Raw genomic sequence first — 25,111 nt, 5'->3', positions numbered from 1 at the left:
GTGCCGCGAATCGCGGGAGGGCGGGGTTCACAGGGGTTCCGGTGGGGGGTTGCCGCGAATTGCGGGAGGTGGGGGGTCACGGGGGGTGCCGCGAATCGCGGGAGGGGGGTTTGCGGGGGGTGTGACGCGAATCGCCACAAGAAAAACTCAACACAGAAAGGTCAACACATGTAAATGTTGACATAACTGTGCCACTTCATTGGTGTCCATGTTGACACATGACAATGAATATGAAAACATTCAAAAAATGAAATAAATCTTCAAAAACTCATGTCAACCTTTTTCATTGTCGACCATAGCCGTGCCAGTGTTTTGCATGTGCCATTTAATCCTGGGGCTGCCGCGAATCGTGGGGGGTGCCGCGATTTGCGGGAGGGGGGGGTTGCGGGGGGTGGGTGCCGCGAATCGCGGGAGAGCGGGGTTCATGGGGGTTCCGGTGGGGGGTTGCCGCGAATTGCGGGAGGGGGGGGGGTCGCGGGGGGGTGCCGGGGTGCCGCGAATCGCCGGAGGGGGGGTTGCGGGGGGTGTGACGCGAATCGCCACAAGAAAAAAATCAACACAGAAAGGTCAACACATGTAAATGTTGACATAAGTGTGGCACTTCATTGGTGTCCATGTCGACACATGAGAATGAATATGAAAATATTCAAAAAATGACAAAAAAACTTCAAAAACTCATGTCAACCTTTTTCATTGTCGACCATAGCCATGTCAGTGTTTTCCATGTGCAATTTAATTCTGGAGCTGCCGCGAATCACGGGGGGGGTGCCGCGAATTGCGGGAGGGGGGGTCGCGGGGGTGGGTGCCGCGAATCGCGGGAGGGTGGGGTTCACAGGGGTTCCGGTGGGGGGTTGCCGCGAATTGCGGGAGGTGGGGGGTCACGGGGGGTGCCGCGAATCGCGGGAGGGGGGGTTGCGGGGGGTGTGACGCGAATCGCCACAAGAAAAAATCAACACAGAAAGGTCAACACATGTAAATGTTGACATAAGTGTGCCACTTCATTGGTGTCCATGTCGACACATGACAATGAATATGAAAAAAATTAAAAAAATTAAAAATAAATCTTCAAAAACTCATGTCAACCTTTTTCATTGTCGACCATAGCCATGTCAGTGTTTTGCATGTGCCATTTAATCCTGGGGCTGCTGCGAATTGCAGGGGGGGGGGTGCCGCGAATCGCGGGAGGGGGGTCGCAGGGGGGGTGCCGCCAATCGTGCAAGGGGGGGTCGCGGGGGGGTCCTTTTTGCCGCGAATCGCGGGAGGTAGGTCGCGGGGGGTGTTTTTTCCGCGAAATGGGGGGGGGGGGGGGTCAGGGGGGAGGGTTTACAGCGATTCGCGGGAGGGGGGGGGTCGCGGGGTGGTGGTTATGCCGCGAATTGCGGGAGGGGTCGTGGGGGGGTTCTTTTTGCTGCGAATCGCGGGAGGGGGGGTCGCGGGGGTGTTTTTGCTGCGAATCGCGGTAGGGGGGGTCGCGGGGGAGCGGGTATTTTTGCCGCAAATCGCGGGGGGGGGCGGGGGGGGGGAGGTTTTGCCGCAAATCGCGGGAGGGGGGCGCTCACCTGGTGGCTGTGGAGTAGCAGTGCTGGGCACCATAGGAAGGTAGTGGGTGTCTGGCACTGTCTGTGGGCTCACTGGGCTGGTTCTCTGTCACATACCTCCCAACATGACCCTCTCCAGGAGGGACACAATGCTCTGTTTCTAGACTTCCCCTTAATGTATGATTGCCATCACCTGTTTTAAACAGGTTAATTTCTCAGAAAGGTGTTCAGCACAGATGAAGGCAATCACACATTAAGAGGAAAGTCCAGGAACAGAGCGTTATAGACACAGACACCCACTTTGAGTGACAGATGTAGCCAAATATATAGTAGATTATTTACTTTTAGTCCTGTTTTGGTACCATTTGTTTTGTGATGGTTTTGACATTTTTTGCAAAGTTGCTTTAATAAATGTTAGTTTGGCCCCACAAATGTCTGTATTAATTGATACACGCAGAAGTGACATGTCTATTAGTATTATTAATATTAAGTTGTGTTGATTATTTGCTGTGTAAAAGTGTGTGACAAGTGCAGCATGTAATGTTCCCTTTAAGCTGCAATGCTTCCAATTGTAGCAGTGAGAAGCGTGTAATTAACAAGTAATGAGTAAAGTAGGTGATTGTATTGTGTTCAGCTGACATTGGTTGAGGTGCGTCCGTCCTGATTAGGCGTTCCGATTGCCTAGCGCATGACCGAGTGGTGTCCGCAAAGCAATACTAGCCTTTTGGACACCGCACATTTCTACCCTTTTTGTTCGCGTGCATTCGGCGTGCTGTCCGAATGCACGCCTACCAAAATATGTGTACTCCCCCGTGTCCGCCCATGTTTCCGCCCAGTTTAGCCCACTTTGAAACTACGCCCCTGTGTCATTCCGCATGACGCCCATAACACACCCATATTGCCCGAGTGATTGCGGTGCACATTTCTGTACGGTATTAGTGAGAACAAGTACGGAGACCATGCGTGGCACATGCGCATAGCGTTCCCCACGCATGCGCAGACGGCTAAAAAACGCGATCCGAAAGAATTCGGGAAAGTACGCACCGATCAGAATAAGGGCCACAGAGAGATTTGTGTCAGAGATTCAAATTGGGAGATTCAGCACGGGAGATTTCAAATCTGTCACAGAAAGTGAAGTAAACACTGCACTTCATCACAAAAATGTTATTATTACTAAACACATCTAGCACATAACTAATGTCTTCTTTAATAAGTATTCTTTCACCTCCCCCTAATATTGCCCCCCAATAAAAAATGTAATCATGGTGGCTAGTGGTTCCCCCAGAACCGACCCCCCCCATATGTCAACTTTTAAACGTTGGTGGTACAGTGGGAATGGACATAAAAAAAATACTTACCAAGTCCGGGGTCCAGCGTCTCGTCCTGTCATACAGACAATAATTTTGTAAAATAAAAAAAATGGCATGGGGTCGTCCCCCCCCCAGGCATGACCAGCCCCGGGCTTTTTGAGTGGTCCTGGTTCCCAAAATCCAGAGGACAAAGTGCGTGGGGTCCCCCGGATCTTGGGGACCAGCACCAGGCTCTTGAGCTGGCCCTGGTTTCCAAAATACGGGGGGACAAAATGAATAGGGGTCCCCCATATTTTGGAGACCAGCACCAGGCTCCACTAGCAGGGGGTGTAATGCCATAGCCAGGGGACACGCTTGATGGTGTCCCGTGGCCAAAGCATTACCCACCCTAACTAGTCAGCCCAGGCCGGGAGTTTTTGGGGAGGTGGGGACCCCCCAAATAAGGGGGTCCCCCCTCTCCAGGGCACCCCAGGCCTGGGCTGCAGCCCGGGGCTATCCCTGCACCCCTGGGCGGTGGGTGCAGGGTTGATAGCTTAACAGTAATATTGTCTTTTACAGTAGGACTACAGGTCCCAGCAAGCCTGCCCCACATGCTGGCACTTGGGAGAACCACAGGTACCAGCATGTGGGGCATTAAAGGCCAGTCGGTACCTATAGCCCCCCTGTAAAGGAAATATTAAAATAAAACAAAACACAAACACAGATGTTTTAGTATTCTATTAACTGCATCTGGTCTTCACCCAGGGGGGCTCCTGCCCCCCCCCCCCCCCCCAGGGCTTCTGCGGTGTCTTCACCTGGGGGCAGCGGCCCACTAAGCTCTTTTGCATGGCCGCCGCCTCCCAGGGCTTCTGCCTCTTCATCTGTGTTCTTCACCTGGGGGCGGCGGCCTTTTAAGCTCTTTTGCATTGGCCGCGCCTCCCAGGACTTTGTGCGCTCTTCTCTCCTCCTCCGCCGTCGGACTGACTGCCCCTACCCTGTCTCGAGCTGGCTAATATAGCCAGCTCGAGGGGGCGGGGCATTGACGCGGTGAGCCGTGATTGGCTGGCCGCGGCCATTTTGAAATTTGAATTTTTGTAAAAAATTTTTTTAACATTTCCTCCCGATGCCGCCCCGCTGCCGCCGAGAGAGGTGAGGTGGGGGTGGCGATGGGTGCTACTGCTGGTGGGGGAGGGGGGTCAGGGGTGGCGGCGGCGGCAGGGGTAGCGGCGGCAGGTTCTGCGGCGTCCGCAGTCGCTCGCCCTGCTCATCTGCCCGCAGCCACACATGCGGGAGATGAGCAGGAGCTTTCTGAGCGACTGCTCTGAATTGAACAGCCCGTCCGTTCTGAATCTATGACAGATTCAGAACGGCGGGTGAGCGCATGTAAATCGCTGTGTGGGCTATATACACAGCGATTTACATGCATTTTCAGGCATTTTCTTAGCGATTTGTTAGAATCGCTCAGAAAATGCCTGAATATCGTGCTGTATGTGGGGCCCTTTAGGCAATGGCTATCCTTTTCTCAGCTGCAATACAATACATTGAACAATAGAGTAGGGGATTAGCAGAGTAATCCAATTAGTCACTTAATCCTATTATAGGGATAGATGGCCGTGGCTCCCACATATATGTATGTGTATAATATATATATGTGTGTGTGTGTGTGTGTATAGATATGTATACATATATTTATTATTATTATTATTATTATTATTTATATACATTTGGTCTATCTATAGTACTTTAACTGACCCGGCTTATACCATACCTCCCAACAGTCCCGATTTTAGCGGGACAGTCCCGATTGTCAGGGCCTGTCCCGCTGTCCCACCTGCGGGCGGCAGTGTCCCGCGGTGTGGGAGGGCTGTTGGGAGTCCCCCCTGTCAGCTGCTAAGCAGCGGGGAATAAACGCTGTGCGCATGCGCACAGCGTCTATTCCCGTAGCCAGGGGGCTGGGGGCATGGCTAGAGGCTCACAGAGCCTCTGGGTCATGCCCCCATAGCGGCAAAATGGGGGCGTGCCCCCCCCCCCCCGCCTGCAGACCTGGCAGAGTTGGGAGGTATGTTATACTGGGTCACTTAAGTGTCCATCTCTGTGCTTTGCTCCGCCCCTCTGGAAACCCCCTTCTGAAAATCCTGCTTTTTCCCCTGAGTAAGTGCCCTCACTTTGCACAAAAGAACAGCGTGCACTGATTCATTGTTTTGTGGTCTGAGGGTGTGTCTGGTGACAAAATTTATCGAAGACTTTGTGCACAGAATGGGGTAAGTGTTTTGCTGTGAAGAAGTGTGTATGAATGGACGTTCAAAGATGGCCGCATAAGTGTCAGCCATGACAGAGGAGCCGGGAGCCCGTATACGTCATGAGTACATTGAGCCTGCAAGCGAACTCATTCTGCTGAATAGTTACAGTGGATTATGTTGCAAATCATTTGACTAAAATTCAAACAAAATTTAGAGGGCTTCTATCCAAGGGTGCTATGTTATTGCATGGCATATGTACGTCTGCACACCATTGCGCATACTGTCACCTCTGTTACAGCATGCTCCCAATTGTCCTGATCTTGCCCCAGACAGTGGTGCATTCATGGCTCCTAGTTCAGCCTAAAACATTTTCTAAAGGAGCGGATACAAAACCTTGTTGACAAATGGAAAAAGGGGGTAATTCAGGTTGGTTTGCAAAAGCAAACTCCTTCTTTAATGGACAAAACCAGGCTGCACTGCAGGTGGGGCAGATGTAACATGTGCAGAGAGAGTTACATTTGGGGGAGTTATTTTGTTTCTGTGCAGGGTAATTATTGGCTGCTTTATTTATACACTGCAATTTACATTTCAGTATGAGCACATCCCGCCCAAGTCTAACTCTCTCTGCAAATGTTACATCTGCCCCACCGGCAGTGCACATGGTTTTGCCCATTAAAGAAGGAGTTTGCTTTTGCAAACCAACCTGTCACCCCCAAAGTGTATTGAAAAGACAGGAGATTATGTCGAAAAAATAATGTATTTGTCTTTTATGAATATTGAGTAAAATAAATTCTACTGCCAGAGTGCGGATCATTTTTTACTCAATATCATAGTAATCAGGTTTGGAATTTATATTTATACATTCTGTCAGAGACCACTGATCAGACTCCTGAAATGTATTCAGCTGCTGGTACATTCATTTCTATGGAGGTCACCCGTTTCGCGTGTCTTGGGGTAAGACAACGATCAGCCTGGAATGCTTCTGCCTATTGAGCACAATCCTGGCTACATGTGGAATTCTCCCGCTGTTATAATCAGTTTTATTATGTGTAGAAACACAAACACTGTTCTCCCTTCTCTGAACTTTTGCCATTTACTGTACATCTGGCTAATTTATTTCCCATAAGCCCAAATCTAGCACTGATCATCTGCAAGGTTCCGTCGGTAATCTTATACAGGTATTACCTGTGACTAGGAGGACGGGAATTCACCTGAACACATTTCTGAGATCGTTACGCTATGTCTGCCTCTGTTCTGATCACTGTTATACTAACTCATATGTGACTACAGTAATACACATTTGTTTTCAGCACAAAATACACCCTCCTGCAATTTCCCAACTGGACCGCGCTGCTCTGCGCAAGATCTATGTTCCTCATCCAGGCAGGGCCGCCAACAGAAATCCTGGGGCCCGGTACACTGATATCTCTGGGGCCCCCCTAACCACGTCCTCTTGAGCAGAATATATTTAGTATACTGCATATTGAATGTGTTTATTTATTATTACAAAAGACACAATAATAATCACTAATACTGGAGGGGTGTCTGGGTAAGTACCCTTACAGGAATCCAGGCGGGTGCCTTTATAAACCATTTCTAGGCACTGCACTGCCACAGCTATGCTTACAGCCGTCAGAATTTAGGGGCCCCTCACAAGCTTGGGGCCCGGTACAGGTGTCCCCTTTGACCCCCCGTCGCCTGCCCTGCATCCAGGTGCGTCACCCAGTCATGGACTCCTCTTGGGCTGGACTCTGTAGAATGCCCTCCCAGGCACAAAAAGACTCCACCTTCATCTGTTCCCTGAGAACTTCTCTCTTCAAACTTATTCTACTCCGAACCCACCCAAATAACCTTCATAAGTTATCCTACCTTCTTCTACTTACCACTATACGGTCCACACATTGCCTTATATATTTTATCTTCCTTCACTTTCACATCTCAGTGACACCAGCCCAACTTTCCTGTGTGACTATACCATACAGCCCACCAGGATCCTCTGCAATCTGGCTGGAATATTATGCAATATGTAGCACTTATCTTGTACTTAAACCGATGTCGCTCGTCAAGCCCCCTCAGTACAGCAAATACCACAATCTGCATGTCTATAAGGGTGGGGGTTAAATTACACAATTTGTGTCATTTTAGTCCTGCCCCCTTCACAAAAAGACGCAAATTGCGGTATGTGATCGATGCGCAGGGGAAATGCGGTGGAGGTGGGCATGCGGGAAGCTTGCCCACCTTCTCAGGGGGCCGGGAGGGGGACCCAATTTTCTGGAACCTCCCAGTCATTCCGGGAGATAAGGCAGGGATGTTCTGGATATTGGATTGTCCCTACAGTATGTCTGCTTATTGATGCATGCTGCCATTAGGATTGCATATTGCAATATGATCCTGGGTGGTAAGATCCCACCCAGATTGCAAAGATTATGCAATCCCTAATAGCCGCTCAGCAGAGAGGCGCTCTCCCTGCTCTGCTGACTCTGCTTCTTTGCGCTGCTGCTACCGCGCCTGACAAATTGTATGTATGACAGTGCAGGCGGCAGCTTGTACATATATAAAAAATATATATTATATATATATATATATATATATATACTGTCCACTGTTTGTCGGCACTCCGCTTAAAAAGGCAACGGTCCCGGAGCACGCCTGTAATCCAAGACAATCCTCCAATGTCAGAGGCACTCGGTGAAATAAAGAGAACAAAACAGATTTCTTATAACATGGCTGTATTGAGCCAAGTGCTTTCGAGGTTTTCACCTCTTCGTCAGGGCACAGCAATCAAACATACATGGTACTCACCCCACCTAAATACCCCTTTCTGAGGTGCCGGTCTGCTGCACTCACCGCCGGGCGCCCGCCACCGTGCCGACGAAAGCTGTCATCCCTGACTTCCGGTGATGCATATCCACGAAGTCCTGGGAGCGCCTTGCGTTCCACCGTGCTTCCGGCTTGCGTTGGACCTGTTGCCGGGTGATCTCCTCCTAGCAGCTACGCGCACAAGCACCCTGTTTGGAAATAAAGCAAAAACGCTTAGCACCCCAGAATATTTCAATCATGTTGCACAAAATACACTTAAACACATACTTGTACATGAACATACATACATAATATAGAATACAGAATACAGAACAGGCAAACACCTATATCAAAAAAATATCAAAAAACGCTGCAGATAGTTATTACATCACTGGACTAAATATACATTGGAGGTCTACTATGGCAATTATCTACTAAGGACACTGCTAGATAATCAATCAATCTATGAAAGGCTGTTCCAGTTAATTTTTTCATTTAGGCCACCAGGATTGGTGGTGCCCAAACGAACAATCCACTGGGATTCCTTAATCAATAGTTTCTTTGCTCGGTCCCCTCCACCGATAGAGAGAGGGACATGATCGATCATGAAGTAACTCAGGGATTCCAGGGGGTGATTCATTCTTTTGAAGTGGCGGGCCACCGGCTGATCGGTTTTCCTACCACGCAGTGCCAAGTTGATGGAGGATCTATGTCCCCCCATCCTCTCCTTGAACTTACAAGTGGTCTGGCCCACATAGTACTTTAAACACCCTCATTCAGAGAAGATGTATGACATTAGATATGTTTTGAGTTGTACCTCGACATATGTTGTGTACATCGCAGTATGCCCGTGTGGGCTTTACTATGTCAGTGTATCCATGGGTCAATTGTTATGTGCCAGCATCTGTGTGTCAGTGTATGTGTGTTAGTATGTCAGTGGATGTCTGTGTGTCAATATCAGCATTTGTCAGCATGTCCATATTTCATCCTGTCCACGTATCAGCATCTGTGTGTCAGCCAGTGTGTCACACTCATGTGTCAGCGCCTGACCATGTGTCAGAGTCTGCCAGTGTGTAAGTATTTGAGTATCTGTGTGTCACTCTCACAGCAGCTACCTGACAGTCTCTCTGTGGGTCTGCGTGTCAGCGACTAATACTATAAATACTATAGCGAAGCTGACCCTGGATGAGTTACTGTGTAGTATTTATCATATGGACAACAGAGTGATTTATTCTGTCCTTGTCCCGTCAATTTCCCGGGTTGGGCGCAGCGGTTGATTGATCCTCTTGTTGGGTGAACATGTTTGGAAATTGATACAAGACGAAGGATTGATCTTGGGAATCATGGGGACCTGCTGTGTGAGTGATGGGTACACAGCAAAGCATAGCGCTGACACTACACAGAGATGAATTAGCCCCATATCTGGGAGCGTTCTTTCGATGGGGAAATCATATGTTACCCCATTCACAGCATAGACGTCTGTTTCTTATATAACGATTCTCTTCTTTCACATGTCAAGTACTAGCCGGGACACCTCGTCATACCCCAGCCTGCTACAGGTGTGATATAGTTCACAGACAATGTCCAGGTCAACACTTGGAATGGTCGTCATGTTTTCATGTTCCGTTTGGTGCCAATGATGACACCTGAGCACATGAGTCCCCAGTTACAGTCCAACATCCCACGCTTTGCTCACCAGTGCCAGAGTCTACTGCTCCATGTAGAGGAGGGTACCCACATGGGCCCTGCACATGGGTATACCTCCCACACTGTTCCACCTGTGGGTCTCAGCGTTCCACCGGTGGGGGGGGGGGGGTACAGCTGGTAAACCTAGTGATTACCTCTGCTCTGCTCTGAATGTGCGAGGCATCTATTATAGTGATGGGAGTTGGGACAATAACAGGGGTCATTCATTCTGCATGTGATGTATCGTGTGCGATCACTGATCTCAGCTCTGAGAGGGGGCCCGATCCGGAGTGCAGCACGTATGATCTCCGGGGCCCATCTGAAACACACGGGATCGCGACTCATATTGGACGTCAGACACATTGCTATTTGGGCAGATTTCATTCGGTTTCTCAGCCCAATCTGTCGGAATCGGGTGAAATCGGGCCCAAATTGCATAGTGTACGCCTTTAGAGTCTGTCACCAGGGAGCCCCTAATGGGCTACAGGTAATAGGTTGAGGCTAAAAGGTCAAATGGCACAATGTTTACGTTAAAAGGTCGACACAAGAAAAGATTGTAAAATTCTGAAACGAAGCAACTGAAGACAACGCCAAAATATGTAACGCATCCAGAAATACGTCCCCCCATAGTTATTAATATATAGATGTTAAAAAAAGAGTTTCAAGTTCCCGCACAGCAATCATCCCCCCTGCAGCCGGTGTCCCGGAATCCTTCCCCCTCTCTCCACGCCGCCTGTCAGCAGTCCGCTGATTGCAGGAAGAGAACGTGGGACTGCGCCCCCATCCTTCCCACAGATCACTGACAGGAGCCGTATAGGGAAGCATCGGGCTGAGAGCCAGAGGCGAGAGGAGAATCACGTCCCCATACCCCAACCCCCCCCCCCCCTCGTTGCATTTCAGACTAATTTGCAAGAGAAAATGTCATTAGGCCACAAATCCTGACACATTCTCTTATTGTAGAGAGAAACATTGGATGCGTCATAATAAATATAGCAGATAAGTGATAGCAACTATCCGTCACTTTGTCAAACTCTTAGAGGGGATTTACTAAGATGAGAGCTCTATTTCACATGGGATGTTGCTATGGCAACAAATCAGAATCGACGTCTAAATTATTTAGCACCATTTAGAAGATAATAGATATAATCTGATTGGTTGCCATAGCAACATCCCATGTGACCTATATCCATACTTGCCTACCTGACCCTCTCCATGCAGGAGAAAATGCTCTGTTCCTGGGCTTCCCTGGTAATGTATGGTTGCCATCACCTGTGGTGACACCTCTCTTATCAGTTACCCAGCTCCCCACAGGTGCTGGCAATCATACATTATCCATACCTCCCAGCATGCCCCTCTCCAGGAGGACACAATGCTCTGTTCCTGGGCTTCCCTGGTAATGTATGATTGCCAGCACCTGTGGTGACACCTTTCTTATCAGTTACCTAGCTCCCCACAGGTGCTGGCAATCATACATTATCCATACCTCCCAGCATGCCTCTCTCCAGGAGGACACAATGCTCTGCTCCTGGCCTTCCCTGGTAATGTATGATTGCCAGCACCTGTGGTGACACCTTTCTTATCAGTTACCTAGCTCCCCACAGGTGCTGGTAATCCTACATTATCCATACCTCCCAGCATGCCCCTCTCCAGGAGGACACAATGCTCTGTTCCTGGGCTTCCCTGGTAATGTATGATGCCAGCACCTGTGGTGACACCTTTCTTATCAGTTACCTAGCTCCCCACAGGTGCTGGCAATCATACATTATCCATACCACCTAGCATGCCCCTCTCCAGGAGGACACAATGATCTGTTCCTGGGCTTCCCTGGTAATGTAGGATTGCCAGCACCTGTGGTGACACCTTTCTTATCAGTTACCTAGCTCCCCACAGGTGCTGGCAATCCTACATTATCCATACCACCCAGCATGCCCCTCTCCAGGAGGACACAATGCTCTGTTCCTGGGCTTCCCTGGTAATGTATGATTGCCAGCACCTGTGGTGACACCTTTCTTATCAGTTACCTAGCTCCCCACAGGTGCTGGCAATCCTACATTATCCATACCTCCCAGCATGCCCCTCTCCAGGAGGTCACAATGCTCTGTTCCTGGGCTTCCCTGGTAATGTAGGATTGCCAGCACCTGTGGTGACACCTTTCTTATCAGTTACCTAGCTCCCCACAGGTGCTGGCAATCATACATTATTCATACCTCCCAGCATGCCCCTCTCCAGGTGGACACAATGCTCTGTACCTGGGCTTCCCTGGTAATGTATGATTGCCAGCACCTGTGGTGACACCTTTCTTATCAGTTACCCAGCTCCCCACAGGTGCTGGCAATCATACATTATCCATACCTCCCAGCATGCCCCTCTCCAGGAGGACACAATGCTCTGTACCTTTGCTTCCCTGGTAATGTATGATTGCCAGCACCTGTGGTGACATCTTTCTTATCAGTTACCCAGCTCCCCACAGGTGCTGGCAATCATACATTATCCATACCTCCCAGCATGCCCCTCTCCAGGAGGAAACAATGCTCTGTTCCTGGGCTTCCCTGGTAATGTATGATTACCAGCACCTGTGGTGACACCTCTCTTATCAGTTACCTAGCTCCCCACATGTGATGGCAATCATACATTATCCATACCTCCCAGCATGCCCCTCTCCAGGAGGACACAATGCTCTGTTCCTGGACTTCCCTGGTAATGTATAGATGCCATCACCTGTGGTGACACCTTTCTTATCAGTTACCTAGCTCCCCACAGGTGCTGGTAATCCTACATTATCCATACCTCCCAGCATGCCCCTCTCCAGGAGGACACAATGCTCTGTTCCTGGGCTTCCCTGGTAATGTATGACTGCCAGCACCTGTGGTGAAACACATTTACCTAGCTCACCACAGGTGCTGGCAATCATACAGTACCAGGGAAGTCCAGAAACGGAGCATTTTCTCCCGCATGGAGAGGGTCAGGTAGGCAAGTGTGCCTATATGTGCAGAACCCAGACATCAGGGAAGGGGCTGAATTTGTACCCATACGAATGGGTCTGAATCGACCTCAATATTTCCTCTGGCCAGTTAGTAACTTTGGTGTTCTGGCCACGAATGCTGCGCAGTGTATCATCCTCAAACATTCAGATAACACTATTGCAACTTGCAAGCCTCTATGTACATATTCCGTAATTCGCAGGTCCGCGGGAGGGACTTAATTACGGGAATACGTCATTTCACCAGACTTGTCCCCGCCCCCCAACGTGCAGATTTAGTTGGCAACTTCAAAGTCCGGCAAGTATCAGCTGCTTGTATCATAACTTATAGAGTTGTACATGAGAAGCAGTCAGGGGTAAATGGAGTGGACACAAACACATGTGTGATTATAGAACGGACAGTATATTGACGTGGGGATACAGAACCTCATAGGAAGAGAGAATTACTTCCAGCGAGGGCAGAAGATTATTACGCAATGACCTTGCAAGTTGCAATCATTAGGTTACATGATCATAAAGAACAGACTGCAGCCAGCAGAGAGAAATCTATTTTTAATATTTTACAACAACAAGATCATCATTTAAAGTGTCAAACAGACATCTGGGACAGGCCGTAACCACAGCACAGGTAATAAAACCCCCGCTCTTTCCCTATCGCAGGACACCAGGACCCATGTCAAAGTTAGGGGGGTAGGGCAAATACACAGCACACGTGGTCCCGCATTAGAAATCAGAACCTGTGCCTCAGACTGATAATAAAATAAAGTGATTATTTTACATGGAGATCACCCTAACAGCGGCACGCCAGAGCTGAGTGCCACCTCCACTGTGACGCGTTTCACCAAAGGGATTGCTTAGCACACCCAGTATTTTATATATATATATATATATATATATATATATATTAAGCAACATGATATAAATAATAAGCACTTAGCAGACAATATTAACATTAAAATGACATAAAGAAAAATCTAATACGCATGCGCAGCCTGCACAGGGCAATCCTACAATAAAACCTTGCTACTTTTTTCATCGCTGGCCATTCGCAAGTTGATTGGCAGGAAGCTGGGATTTGCTTTTGATCCCGGTGCCGCGGGAAGAGCATCGGGATTGAATCTGGATCGAAGGCAGCTAACACTGTTCGATTGAGATTCCATTTTGATTTGATTCTGTTTCTAGAAACAAAATCAAATCGAAAATGTGTGTACGCCCTGTAAGCGTGGAAAAACAGGCTCAGCACTGGGGATTGTGTAGCACGGACCGAAACCTTTGCAGCAATGAAATTAAATGTTGCTGCACCTGTGCATGTAATGTCCATTAATTTGTCAATGAGAAATACCAGTTGGGGCAAAATAAAAAAAAGATCCAAAACAGAACGAAGAAATTCTATTGATCACCGATTCCGGGAATGTATTAAAGATTGCGTATACTGAGGTGGCAGAGATGTCTCACCAGAGGTCCACATCTCCTCATTTACCCATCTTCCGCAGGTGGTGGTGGTGCGGGGGGTGGGGTGGGTATGAGGACGTCATGTAAACACTCAGGATTGTCGGGATACATTTCTCGCATGCTGTATGACATACTTCACATTTTTGGCACATAAGGCCTGTTGCAGCGGATCTTCTTAACGAGCGCTATAATCGTGACCACGAGAAGAACAGTAATGACAGGGTTGATCTTCAGAAAGAGATAATAAGCACAGGTTTGTGCTTAGACAGTATATGGAAAACATCTGCCGATTGCAACATTTTCCTGGAACTTCACAAAGTCAGAATTTCTCTTCCTGCTCTGGATTCTCCAGAAATAGTTCTGGGATGAGGAACGAAAATCACGTTGAGTTGTTTGTCAATTAAAGCGTCGTCTATTTCCTTCTGTCAGGTTGAGTAATCGCTGTATCTGCCTATGTTCCATTTCATATGAAAATCGCGATCATCGACCTTTGTTTTCTATCATTTACATCAGCCATGTATTATGTAATGTATCATAGACCAAGTGTACATCTTACTGTGGAAGCTCAGAGCCGTCGGAGCAGAAGGATGGCGGTTTACAATAAGGTACAGCAGTCATGCATACCTCCCAACTGTCCCGCTCTTCGCTGGAACACCCTGGTTTTTTGGGACGTTCCGGCATCCCACCCGGCAGTGACCTGTCACTATCTCTCCAGCCCCTCAGGCAATTTGGTCCTTTGAGTGGACTCTAGTGGTCAGTGGCAGTACTATACCTCATAGAGGTGAGGGGCAGTTGGACAAGTCATGTAACATTCCCATTGTCAGATGACACATGGAAGGTGTCTACTCCTTTGCAATTGAGGCTCCTACCCGTCTACCCTGTTGGTCTTCACCCTTTTCTCAGTTGCCCTTGCTTTTTTCTTGTTCATTTGTTGCTTTTATTATATTTCTCGAAATTCGCTTAGATTGCAGAGTAGGCCCAGCTTGGTGGGAAAGCCAGACTCCATAGCAGCCACAGGTGGAACCAGAGGTGGCTCTGGAGGACTTCTTCTATGGGGTGAATTGCCACTTCCCGTGAGGGTAGACCATATACCCTTCCTTCATTATGGGTCCATTAGTACTATGCCAGCTAATGGTACAGTAGGCACGTTCTCCAATTCAGGCTGTTCCAGGTACCAACATCCATCCCCATTTCCATCATGTCCTGGCTGGAGCTGAGACCTCGCACCGCCAATCCTGTGTCCATGTTTTATTTTAAATGGAGGTAATTGGGTTGAAGGGTTTTACGTGTAGTTTTTTTTATACCGTCAAAGCCATCGCCCGACTATAATAACGGTGGATATGATTTGTGTACTGGCTCGTCGCCTTCCCCACCAGCACTGTAAGCACGCAGTTATTTCCTGGAGATAGGACAAGTGTTGTATAATACAGCTGTCTGACTCTTCCAGTGCACTTAGCGCTGCCTATGATTTGTGTACTGTTGGCTATGATTTGTGTATGATTTGTTGCATTTTCCACTCTGTAGACACAGACACTAATTTCCTGGGGATATCACAATATTGTAATTCACCTTGTCATTTCTTTTTTTACAGTAATTTTTTTGTGTCCGAAAATGGACAACGCTGCAGCCAGACAGCGTCACGCCGTCGCCATCTATTCCTGTGCTGTAGAGTGATGTGATAAAATGTTATTCTGTGTGTGTGTGTGTGTGTATGAGCTGCAGGATTGTCATGTACAGTACAGAGGGAGCCGCTCTCAGCGCAATAATCGCCAGCTGGCGCCATACCACAGAATGGAGAGCGCGCACGAGACGCTCACACGCCCCACGCGCGATTGAGTTAGCCGCTTCCGCATCCCCATCTGCTGGCCTGCCCACCGCCACCCTCCACCAGCACCACCTGCAATAACGAGGGCAGCTCCACCTGTATGTCATGTATACTGTAATGGGGTTTTATTGATCCAAGTGCACAGTTCCCAAATTCCAATGTTCCTTGAGCTCTTGTGTCCATATTGGGTTAGTTGGAGTCAATTGCTGTCTCATACCCTAAAGTCATTATACTGAAACAGTAACTATGCTTTAAATGACATTGCCGCCATGTCGACATTACGCTGTTTTATTGTAGACAGCATAAGAGACAACCGGTTATAGCCAACTGTTTGTCTACAGCATGTTCCTTATATATAGAATCTGTGGGGAGATGTCCCAGCCCCTTTGTAGTGAGGTTCTATCTAATTTAGTGCATTTGGATGACTTTTTAACATAAAAATGAATTTCTCATTTTTCGTTTATGGGGTAAAAGGTGTGGCGAGCGCAGCGAGCCCGCGAGGGGCGGCGGTACGCGTCCTACGACCTTTTCATACCCCCACTATCCACGTCGGCGTGGAGTTAAGAATAGATTAGTGTGGCGAGCGCAGCGAGCCACCGAGCCCTTCACAGGTAAACGCGTCCCTTTGCGGGCTTCACAGGTATCCGCGCCCGCTCGCCACGCTTCGGGCTCGGTGGCTCGCTGCGCTCGCCACACTAATCTATTCTCAACTCCACGCCGACGTGGATAGTGGGGGTATGAAAAGGTCGTAGGACGCGTACCGCCGCCCCTCGCAGGCTCGCTGCGCTAGCCACGCTTTGGGTTCACGTTTATAGTGGGGGGGGGGTGGCGTGGGGGTGCATTTAACATTGTAAGCACCCATTAGGGTGCTTAACATTGTATAAGCACCCATTATGGTGCTTATACAATGTTTAACCCCTTCATGACAGAGCCAGTTTTTGCCTTCCTGACAGAGCCCTTTTTTTCAAATCTGGCATGTATCACTTAAGTGGGGATAACTTTTTTTTGCTTTTACTTATCCCAGTGATTTTGAGATTGTTTTCTCGTGACACATTGTACTTCAAGTTAGTGGTAAATTTTCGTCGATACAGTCTGTGTTTTTTTGTGAAAAATACCAAAATGTCGTAAAAAAATGGAAATTTTTGCGATTTGCAAAATGTTAAATTTTCTGCTTGTGAGACAAATAATCTTACCACTCAAAATAGTGAATAACTAACATAGACCATATGTCTACTTTATGTTGCCATCATTATTTCAACCTCATTTTCATTTTTTTGGACACTAGGAGGCTTCAAATATGAATAGCAAATTCTCAAATTTTCAAGAAAATTTCAAACTCTGATTTTTTTAGGGACCAGGTCAGTTATGATGTGACTTTGAGTGACTTGTATGTGAGACACCCCCATAAATGATGCCATTTCAAAAACTGCACCCCTCACAGTATTCAAAACAGCATTTTGGAAGTTTGTTAACCCTTTAGGTGTTTCACAGGAATTAAAAGAAAGTGTAGGTGAAATTTCCAAATTTCATTTTTTTTGCAGATTTGCAATTTTAATACATTTTTCTAAGGAACACAGTAGATTTTACTAGAGAAATGTGACTAAAAATTGATTCCCCCAATTCTTTGGTTTTCATAAATATCCTATATGTGGCCCTAGTGTGCACGGTGACCAAACCACAGGCTTCATAATAGAAGGAGCACCTACTTGATTTTGGAGCCTCCTTTTTATGAGATTATTTTTTAGGCACCATGTAGGTTTCTAGGCACCATAAGATGCTAAAAGTTAGGTACCCCCCCACAAGTGACCCCATTTTGCAAACTACACCCTTCAGGGAATTCATCTAGGGGTATAGTGTACATTTCAAACCCCCAGGGGTTTCACCAATTGTGGTACAACTGGGCAGTGAAAATGAAAAAAAATAATTTTTCATTTTCACAGCTCAGTTGTATCAAAATTGGTGAAACCCCGGGGGGTTTGAAATGTACTCTATACCCCTAGATGAATTCCCTGAGGGGTGTAGTTTGCAAAATGGGGTCACTTGTGGGGGGGTTCCACTGTATGGGTGTTTCGGGGGTCATTCAACCAGAATCTGTGCTGCAAAATCCAAAAATCACTCCTTCCCTTCTGAGTCCTGCCATGCACCCAACTGGTATTTTTTGGTCACATGTGAGGCATTGCCGTACCCGGGAGAAATTGGGGCACAGATTTTGGGGTGCTTTGTCTCCTTCATTCCTTGTGAAAATGAAAAATTTTGAGCCAGATCTGCATTTTTGTGTAAAAAAATGTAATTTTTTACACAAAAATGCAGTTCTGGCTCAAAATTTTTTATTTTCACAAGGAATGAAGGAGACAAAGCACCCCAAAATCTGTGCCCCAATTTCTCCCGGGTACGGCAATGCCTCACATGTGACCAAAAAATACCAGTTGGGTGCATGGCAGGACTCAGAAGGGAAGGAGTGATTTTTGGTGGTGGAATGAATGGCGGGTGCTATGTCGCATTAGCAAGACCCCCGAAGCACCAATACAGTGGAACCCCCCCACAAGTGACCCCATTTTGGTCACCAGCTTTGGGAGGGGGGCTGGCGCTGCGGCTGGCGGGGGGGTGGGAGGGGTGCTGGCGCTGCGGCAGCCGGGTGGGTGGGAGGGAGGGGGGCTGCCGGGTGGGAGGGGGGGGGGGCTGGCGATCGTTGGTGATCGGTGCGGTATACGCACACACACACACACACACACACACACACACACACATATATATATATATATATATATATATATATATATATATGTGTGTATATATATATATATATATATACATATATATACATATATATACACACACATATATATATATATATATATATATATATAATGTGTGTGTATATATATATATATATACACACATTTGCACATTTTTTAATTTTAATTTATTTTTAACTTTTCCAGCAGCAGCATGATGCTGCTGCTGCTGCTGCTGCTGCTGCTGCGGGGGGGAGGGGGGAGGAGGGGAGCGCAGCGTGCGCTCCGGACGTAGCGGTTGAGCCGCTGGAGCTGCTGCTGCTGCCGGGTGAGTGCCCGGCGGGTGGGAGGGGGGTGCTGCCGCTCGGTGGTGATCGGTGCTGCACCGATCACCACCGTTTTCTGTGTTACCGAGCGGCTTAGCCGCCGGTAACACAGGAAACGCTGTGATTGACTGTTCAGATTTGAACAGCCAATCACAGCGATCGCCGACCGGGGGGGGCACCCCTGCCCCCCCTGGGCGACGAGGGGGGATGTCTGCTGTCAGGGACAGCAGACATCACCTAACTGTCACTGCGTCTCTAGACGCAGTGACAGTTAGAAGTCATGACGTATATATACGTCAACGGTCGGGAAGTACTTCCCGACCATGACGTATATATACGTCAAATGTCGTGAAGGGGTTAATCGCATCGCATCGTATGGCATTGTATGCCATGTACAATGGCATACAATTTGAAAATTGTATGCCATCGTACACTAACCACCGAAATCGCGTCGCATCGCATACCATCGCATGCGTTATGGTATGCGATGCGATGGGCGCCGCCAAAATACACAAGTACCCAATATTTAATAACAATTAAAAAACAAGACATATACCCCACAGAATAGAACAGAATACTGGACTGCCAAAACTACCTTTGAAGGCCTCTTTACTAAATCGGAGACTTGCTACACCTTTGCAGCCAATGCAAAATTCTATAAATTCGGTAACAAAACCAGCAAACTGATGTCTAATCTCCTCAAGGGCCACCATGCCCCAACCACCATCCACCCCTTAAAGCGCCCCGATGGCACAATAACAAAATCTAATGCCCAAATAGCTGAAACCTTAAACGGTTATTATAAATCCCTATATTCAGCACCCACATCAGACAACACCCAAGCTGATGCCTGGGAAAACATCACCAATCCCCACCTTCCCCCGGATTCAGCCAATTCCCTTACCAAGGACTTTACCCTAGAGGAGGTCCAAACCGCCATAGCAGGGTTGAAACCGGGGAAAGCGCCTGGCCCAGATGGCCTAACATCAGATTATTATAAGCTTTTGTCCCCCCATATAGCCCCTACACTTGCAGCGACTTATAACTCCATACTCCACAGTGACATTGCCCCTCCGTTCTTCAATGCAGCCACAATCAAAGTGATCCCAAAACCTGGACGCGACTTAGCAGACCCAGGCTCATACCGTCCAATATCCCTATTGGACATAGACTATAAGATATTAACGAAGATAGTGGCAGAGAGACTGAAGATCTTACTCCCAACACTTATACATGGAGATCAGACGGGCTTTGTCATGGGGAGAAACCCAGTCACTAACATCCGCAGAGTCCTCTCAGTACTACATCAATCCCAGTTGGCCATGTCGGGCGCCCCGCTGGCGATACTCTCCCTAGATGCAGAGAAGGCGTTCGACATGGTCCACTGGGACCACCTATACTCAGTATTGCGAAAATTTTCCTTCCTAGAATGTATGTAACGGTACTCTATCAGAACCTTTCCCCATACTTCGAGGAACCAGACAGGGATGCCCCCTCTCGCCCTTATTATTTGCCCTAGCCCTCGAACCCCTGGCCATAGCTCTACGCCAATCCCCTACTTTCCAAGGCATTCAGATAGGAAAAGTAGACCTTAGGGTCTCTTTATTTGCAGACGATATGCTGCTCTTCCTTACCGAACCTGAACACTCCCTCCCAGAAGCCTTCAAAATAATTGACCAATTTAGCTCCTTTTCAGGATACAAAATTAATATGAACAAATCAGAATTAATGACCCTAAAAGGCCCCCCACCTCTCTTCCTAGGCAGACCGGACCTCCAAAAGATCAAACTCCAACATGTACAGATCAAATATCTAGGCATCCAGATCCCAACAAAAATGTCCAAAGTATACTCATCTAATTATGACCCTCTACTCTCCTCTATATTTAAATCTATGGAAACATGGAAAGATCTCCCGCTATCTTTACTAGGTAGAGCCGAGGTCATAAAATCTATGCTGTTACCCAGACTGCTGTATATGATACAAATGCTTCCGCTACGTATATCCAACAAAGACATCCAACTCCTAAACTCTCACATCGTAAAATTCCTCTGGAACTCAAAAAAATCCAAAATTGCACTGACTAAACTTCAGTTACCCAAGCCCCTAGGGGTACTGGGCATCTCAGATCTGAAACAATACTCTAAAGCCTTGCTGTGCCGCTTTGCTTTAGGCTGGCTAGCTGAGCTCAGTAACTATTCAGAATATGAGATAGACTGCGCAATGTTTGCCCCATATTCCCCAGGAGCTCTCTTGCATACACCCCGAAAACACATCCCGCCTCACATCCTACACAACAGACTATTCGCTGACACACACACGGCATGGTGGTCTGCCTCAAAGGACCTGGGTCGCGACCCTGAAGTCTCCCCATGGTTACCAATATGGGGAAACCCAATGTTTACTCCTGGAATTGATAGTTCCATCCTCCTTAGACTTCGCAACAAAGGACTAAAGATTGTCTCCCAGGTCTTTGACCCAGGAGGAAAATTATACTCGACTGCAGAACTCCAATCCAGATTGAACTTGCCCAACTTATTCCCACTCTTCCAGATACGACACTTTGCAAACTCACTACCCCCACTCATCCCATACACACCAGCCACACTAGTATTAAAGAAACACATAACCTCCTTACACTCAGCATCTTTCAAAACCAAACATATCTATAAGCTACTTGCTACCCTCCCAGCAGAAAAGAACTGGAAACAAATCACATCTAGATGGATGAATGACTTTCCTTTATTGACTGACAACAACTCGCTCCACAAATACCATCACAATACTCTGCGCACCCTCAAGTCCTCCATATTACAGGAAGTACACATCAAGGTACTCCATAGAGCGTACATATCACAACACCGTAGAAGTTTCTTTGTAGAGGAGGAAACAGGTATGTGTCCAAAATGTCGGTTCCATACGGCCTCCTTCATACATAACTTCTGGACCTGCAGGCATATAAGAAAATTCTGGTTCAAGCTTGTTTACTACATCAACTGCAACTTCAAACTAAAGGTATGTTTAGACCCTCTCCCATTACTGTTTGCCAACTTTGAAGCTTGGCCACTCCCACCTGGATCAGACCACCTGATCCCGATTTTAACACTTACCGTCACTATTGCGAAAAAGGTGATATTAAACTCGTGGATCTCTCACCACACACCCAACATAAACGAAGTAGAAACATTGATGTTGAAATATATGTACTATGATAGATATGACACACTAAGGCACTTTGATGCTCCGATCTCCCGCTTCTATAAAATTTGGGGCCCATTCATAGGTAGTCGTGACCCCGATTTGAAAAATAAAATATGCAAACTTTTTGAAACTCACATAGATAATTTCAATGTATAACCTAGCAGAATACTCTTTTCTTTGACCTCCGAATAACTAAGAGGCACAAAATTTAACTAAAATTGTCATCGCAATATACCCCCCCCCCCCCTCCTATCCTTCCCCCCCCCTTCCCATTTATCGCCGTTCTGAGAATTCGTATGTTATATTTATACATCACAAGTTTATATAATATAAAATTGAAGGTTGCACGAGTCCAACTACCTGATGCAAGACTGGGAAAACCAGACCCTACAAGATGCAAAATGACTGTTTGTAATGATACTTGCCTTAAATGTAAATACTATCAACGCATACAACTATATACACTATCTATGCATGACAGTTCAATCTGATGTAAAAGTCATTCATGTGGTGACAAATGCAAACCTGAATAAATATATTTTCAAAAAAAAAAACAAGACATAAATGACACAACAATGAATAAAAATGGTGATTATATATTGATAAATCTGGACCGGAGGCTGAATGGGGACCAATGAAAAGTTTGTTTTAGCAGATTGGGGGTGCAACTAGTTAGTGAGATGAGGGTGCCCACTGGGCTGATAGTTATCATGGTATGATGGAGGCGACAATAGGGCCATTGTGGTACCATAAGCATCAGTGGTAACTATCAGCCCAGTGGGCACCCTCATCTCACTAACCAGTTGCACCCCCAATCTGCTAAAACAAACTTTTCATTGGTCCCCATTCAGCCTCCGGTCCAGATTTATCAATATACAGTATAATCACCATTTTTATTCATTGTTGTGTCATTTATGTCTTGTTTTTTAATTGTTATTAACTATTGTATGATCTTTCATCAAACCAGCGCCACTTTTCTTTTTCTTTTTTTTTTTGTAGGTCCTGCACCCTGAGAGCTGGCACCACTGGCCGCCCCTATTAATGTATTATAGATTTTCCTGTAGCTCATCTGTAGTGTATTATTGATGTGTACTAGATACGTCATTTAGTTGATCATTATTCCCCCTCTCTGTAACGCCCCCGTCTTTAAATGACAGCAGACTGTAATAAAATGTAAATACTGTCTGGCTTTGTATACGCAGAACACAGGAATCTGAGCGATGAAAGAGCTGGATCTTAGTAATAATAAGCACTTTCGTTATTCTGCTGCTGTGGTCTGTATGTACAGTCGGTGAATACAAAATCACACTATAAATGGCACAAACGTATAACAGTGATCGGTAATAGATGCAAATGCAATTCTGCTTTGTTTCCCTCATTATAAAAGCTCCGAGGAACATCAGACGAATGATGCATCTATTGCACGCTGTACGTTAATGGAGATTAGCCCGATACACAAACAATTTCTAATAACATTATGTTTAAATTGGTAAAACAGTGAAAGTCGTCAGACGCTCAAATTAGAAATAAACATAATGTATATACAAAACCAAGGACGCTGTCAGCTATGAGCCTCATTCATGTTTGTATTGTAAGTAACACAATTAACTTGGTGTCTGGGACAAACCATGTTGCCATGCAAGGGGGCAAATACATGATATTGTTTCTGTGCAGGGTAAATACTGGCTACATTTGCATGTGGGACACAGATGTTAGACAGCTTTATTTTTATACTGCAATTTAGATTTCAGTTTGAACACACCCCACCCAAATAGAACTCTTTGCGCATGTTACATCTGCCCCTCTGCAGCACAGCATGGGGTTAACCAGGTGCTTGCTTTATTATGTTTGCTGTTCTTACAAATGTGAACCCTTTCATTTTCCGGGGTGAGTGGGATTGTTGCTCGCTAACCTGTGACTATGGATATGGTCAGCGTCAGGAGCAGGGGCAGTCCTTACTGCAACACATGACCATACCTCCCACTGTGCAACAGGTCCACATCACATTATTGGTAATGTAGTGAGCTCTGGTAATAAGAATGATGGTGTTGGTGATGATGATGATGATGATGAGTTTGGTAATGATGAGTAAGTCAATGATGATAATGATAGGTATGGTCATGGTGAAGAGTATGGTGATGATGAAGATGATGAATTTGGTGAGGGTAATGATGAACAGTATGGTGGCGATGATGATGAGGAGAATGATGATGATAATGATGAAGAGTATGATGCTGATGATAATGATGATGAAAGTGGTGATGATAATGATGAATAGTATGGTGCTGATGATGAAGAGGGGAATGGTGATGATGATCATGATGAGTATGTTTATGAAAATGATGAAGAGTATGGATCGGATGATGATAATGGTGATGAGTGGTGGTGATGATGATGATAATGATTATGAGAGTGGGGATTATAATAATGATGAAGAGCATGGTTTGGATGATGAGAGTGATGATAATAATGATAATGAGTATGGTGCTGATGATGATGGTGGTGATGATAATGATGATGAGTATGGTGCTGATGATGATGGTGGTGATGATAATGATGATGAGTATGGTGCTGATGATGATGGTGGTGATGATAATGATGATGAGTATGGTGATGATAATGATGAAGAGTATGGTGGAGATGATAAAGATGGGAATGGTGATGATGATCATGTTGAGTATGTTTATGATGATGAAGAGTATAGTGGTGTTAATGAGAATGGTGATGATGATTATGATAATAATGAAGACTATGGTGGTGCTGATGATGATAATGATGATGAGAGTGGTGGTGGTGGTGGTGCTGATGCTGATGATAATTATTATGAGAGTGGTGATGATAATAATGATGAAGAGTATGGTTCAGATGATGAGTATGGTGGTGATGATGATGATGATGATAATGATGAGTATGGTGATGATGATGATGATGAGTATGGTGATGATGATGAGTATGGTGATGATGATGAGTATGGTTTGGATGATAAGTATGGTGATGATAATGATGATAAATATGGTTCGGATGATAAGTATGGTGATGA

General features: G+C 46.5%; 1 protein-coding gene across 1 annotated transcript in view; it reads right to left on the bottom strand.

Annotated features, from left to right (window-relative positions):
• The window catches only part of LOC146027325 (uncharacterized), a 29,918-nt gene extending 5,527 nt beyond the window's left edge, over positions 1–24,391 (bottom strand). Inside the window, exon 1 of the mRNA XM_083158255.1 lies at positions 24,056–24,391. Within this exon, the coding sequence (XP_083014381.1) occupies positions 24,056–24,391 (336 nt within the window). The remainder of the gene's footprint in view (positions 1–24,055) is intronic.
• Positions 24,392–25,111: the final 720 nt, after the last annotated feature.

Source organism: Crinia signifera, chromosome 8 (genome assembly GCF_055691185.1).
Source record: "Crinia signifera chromosome 8, ASM5569118v1, whole genome shotgun sequence".
NCBI lineage: Eukaryota > Metazoa > Chordata > Amphibia > Anura > Myobatrachidae > Crinia > Crinia signifera.
Note: the sequence above shows the minus strand (reverse complement) of the source record. Positions and strands in the feature narration are given on the sequence as shown.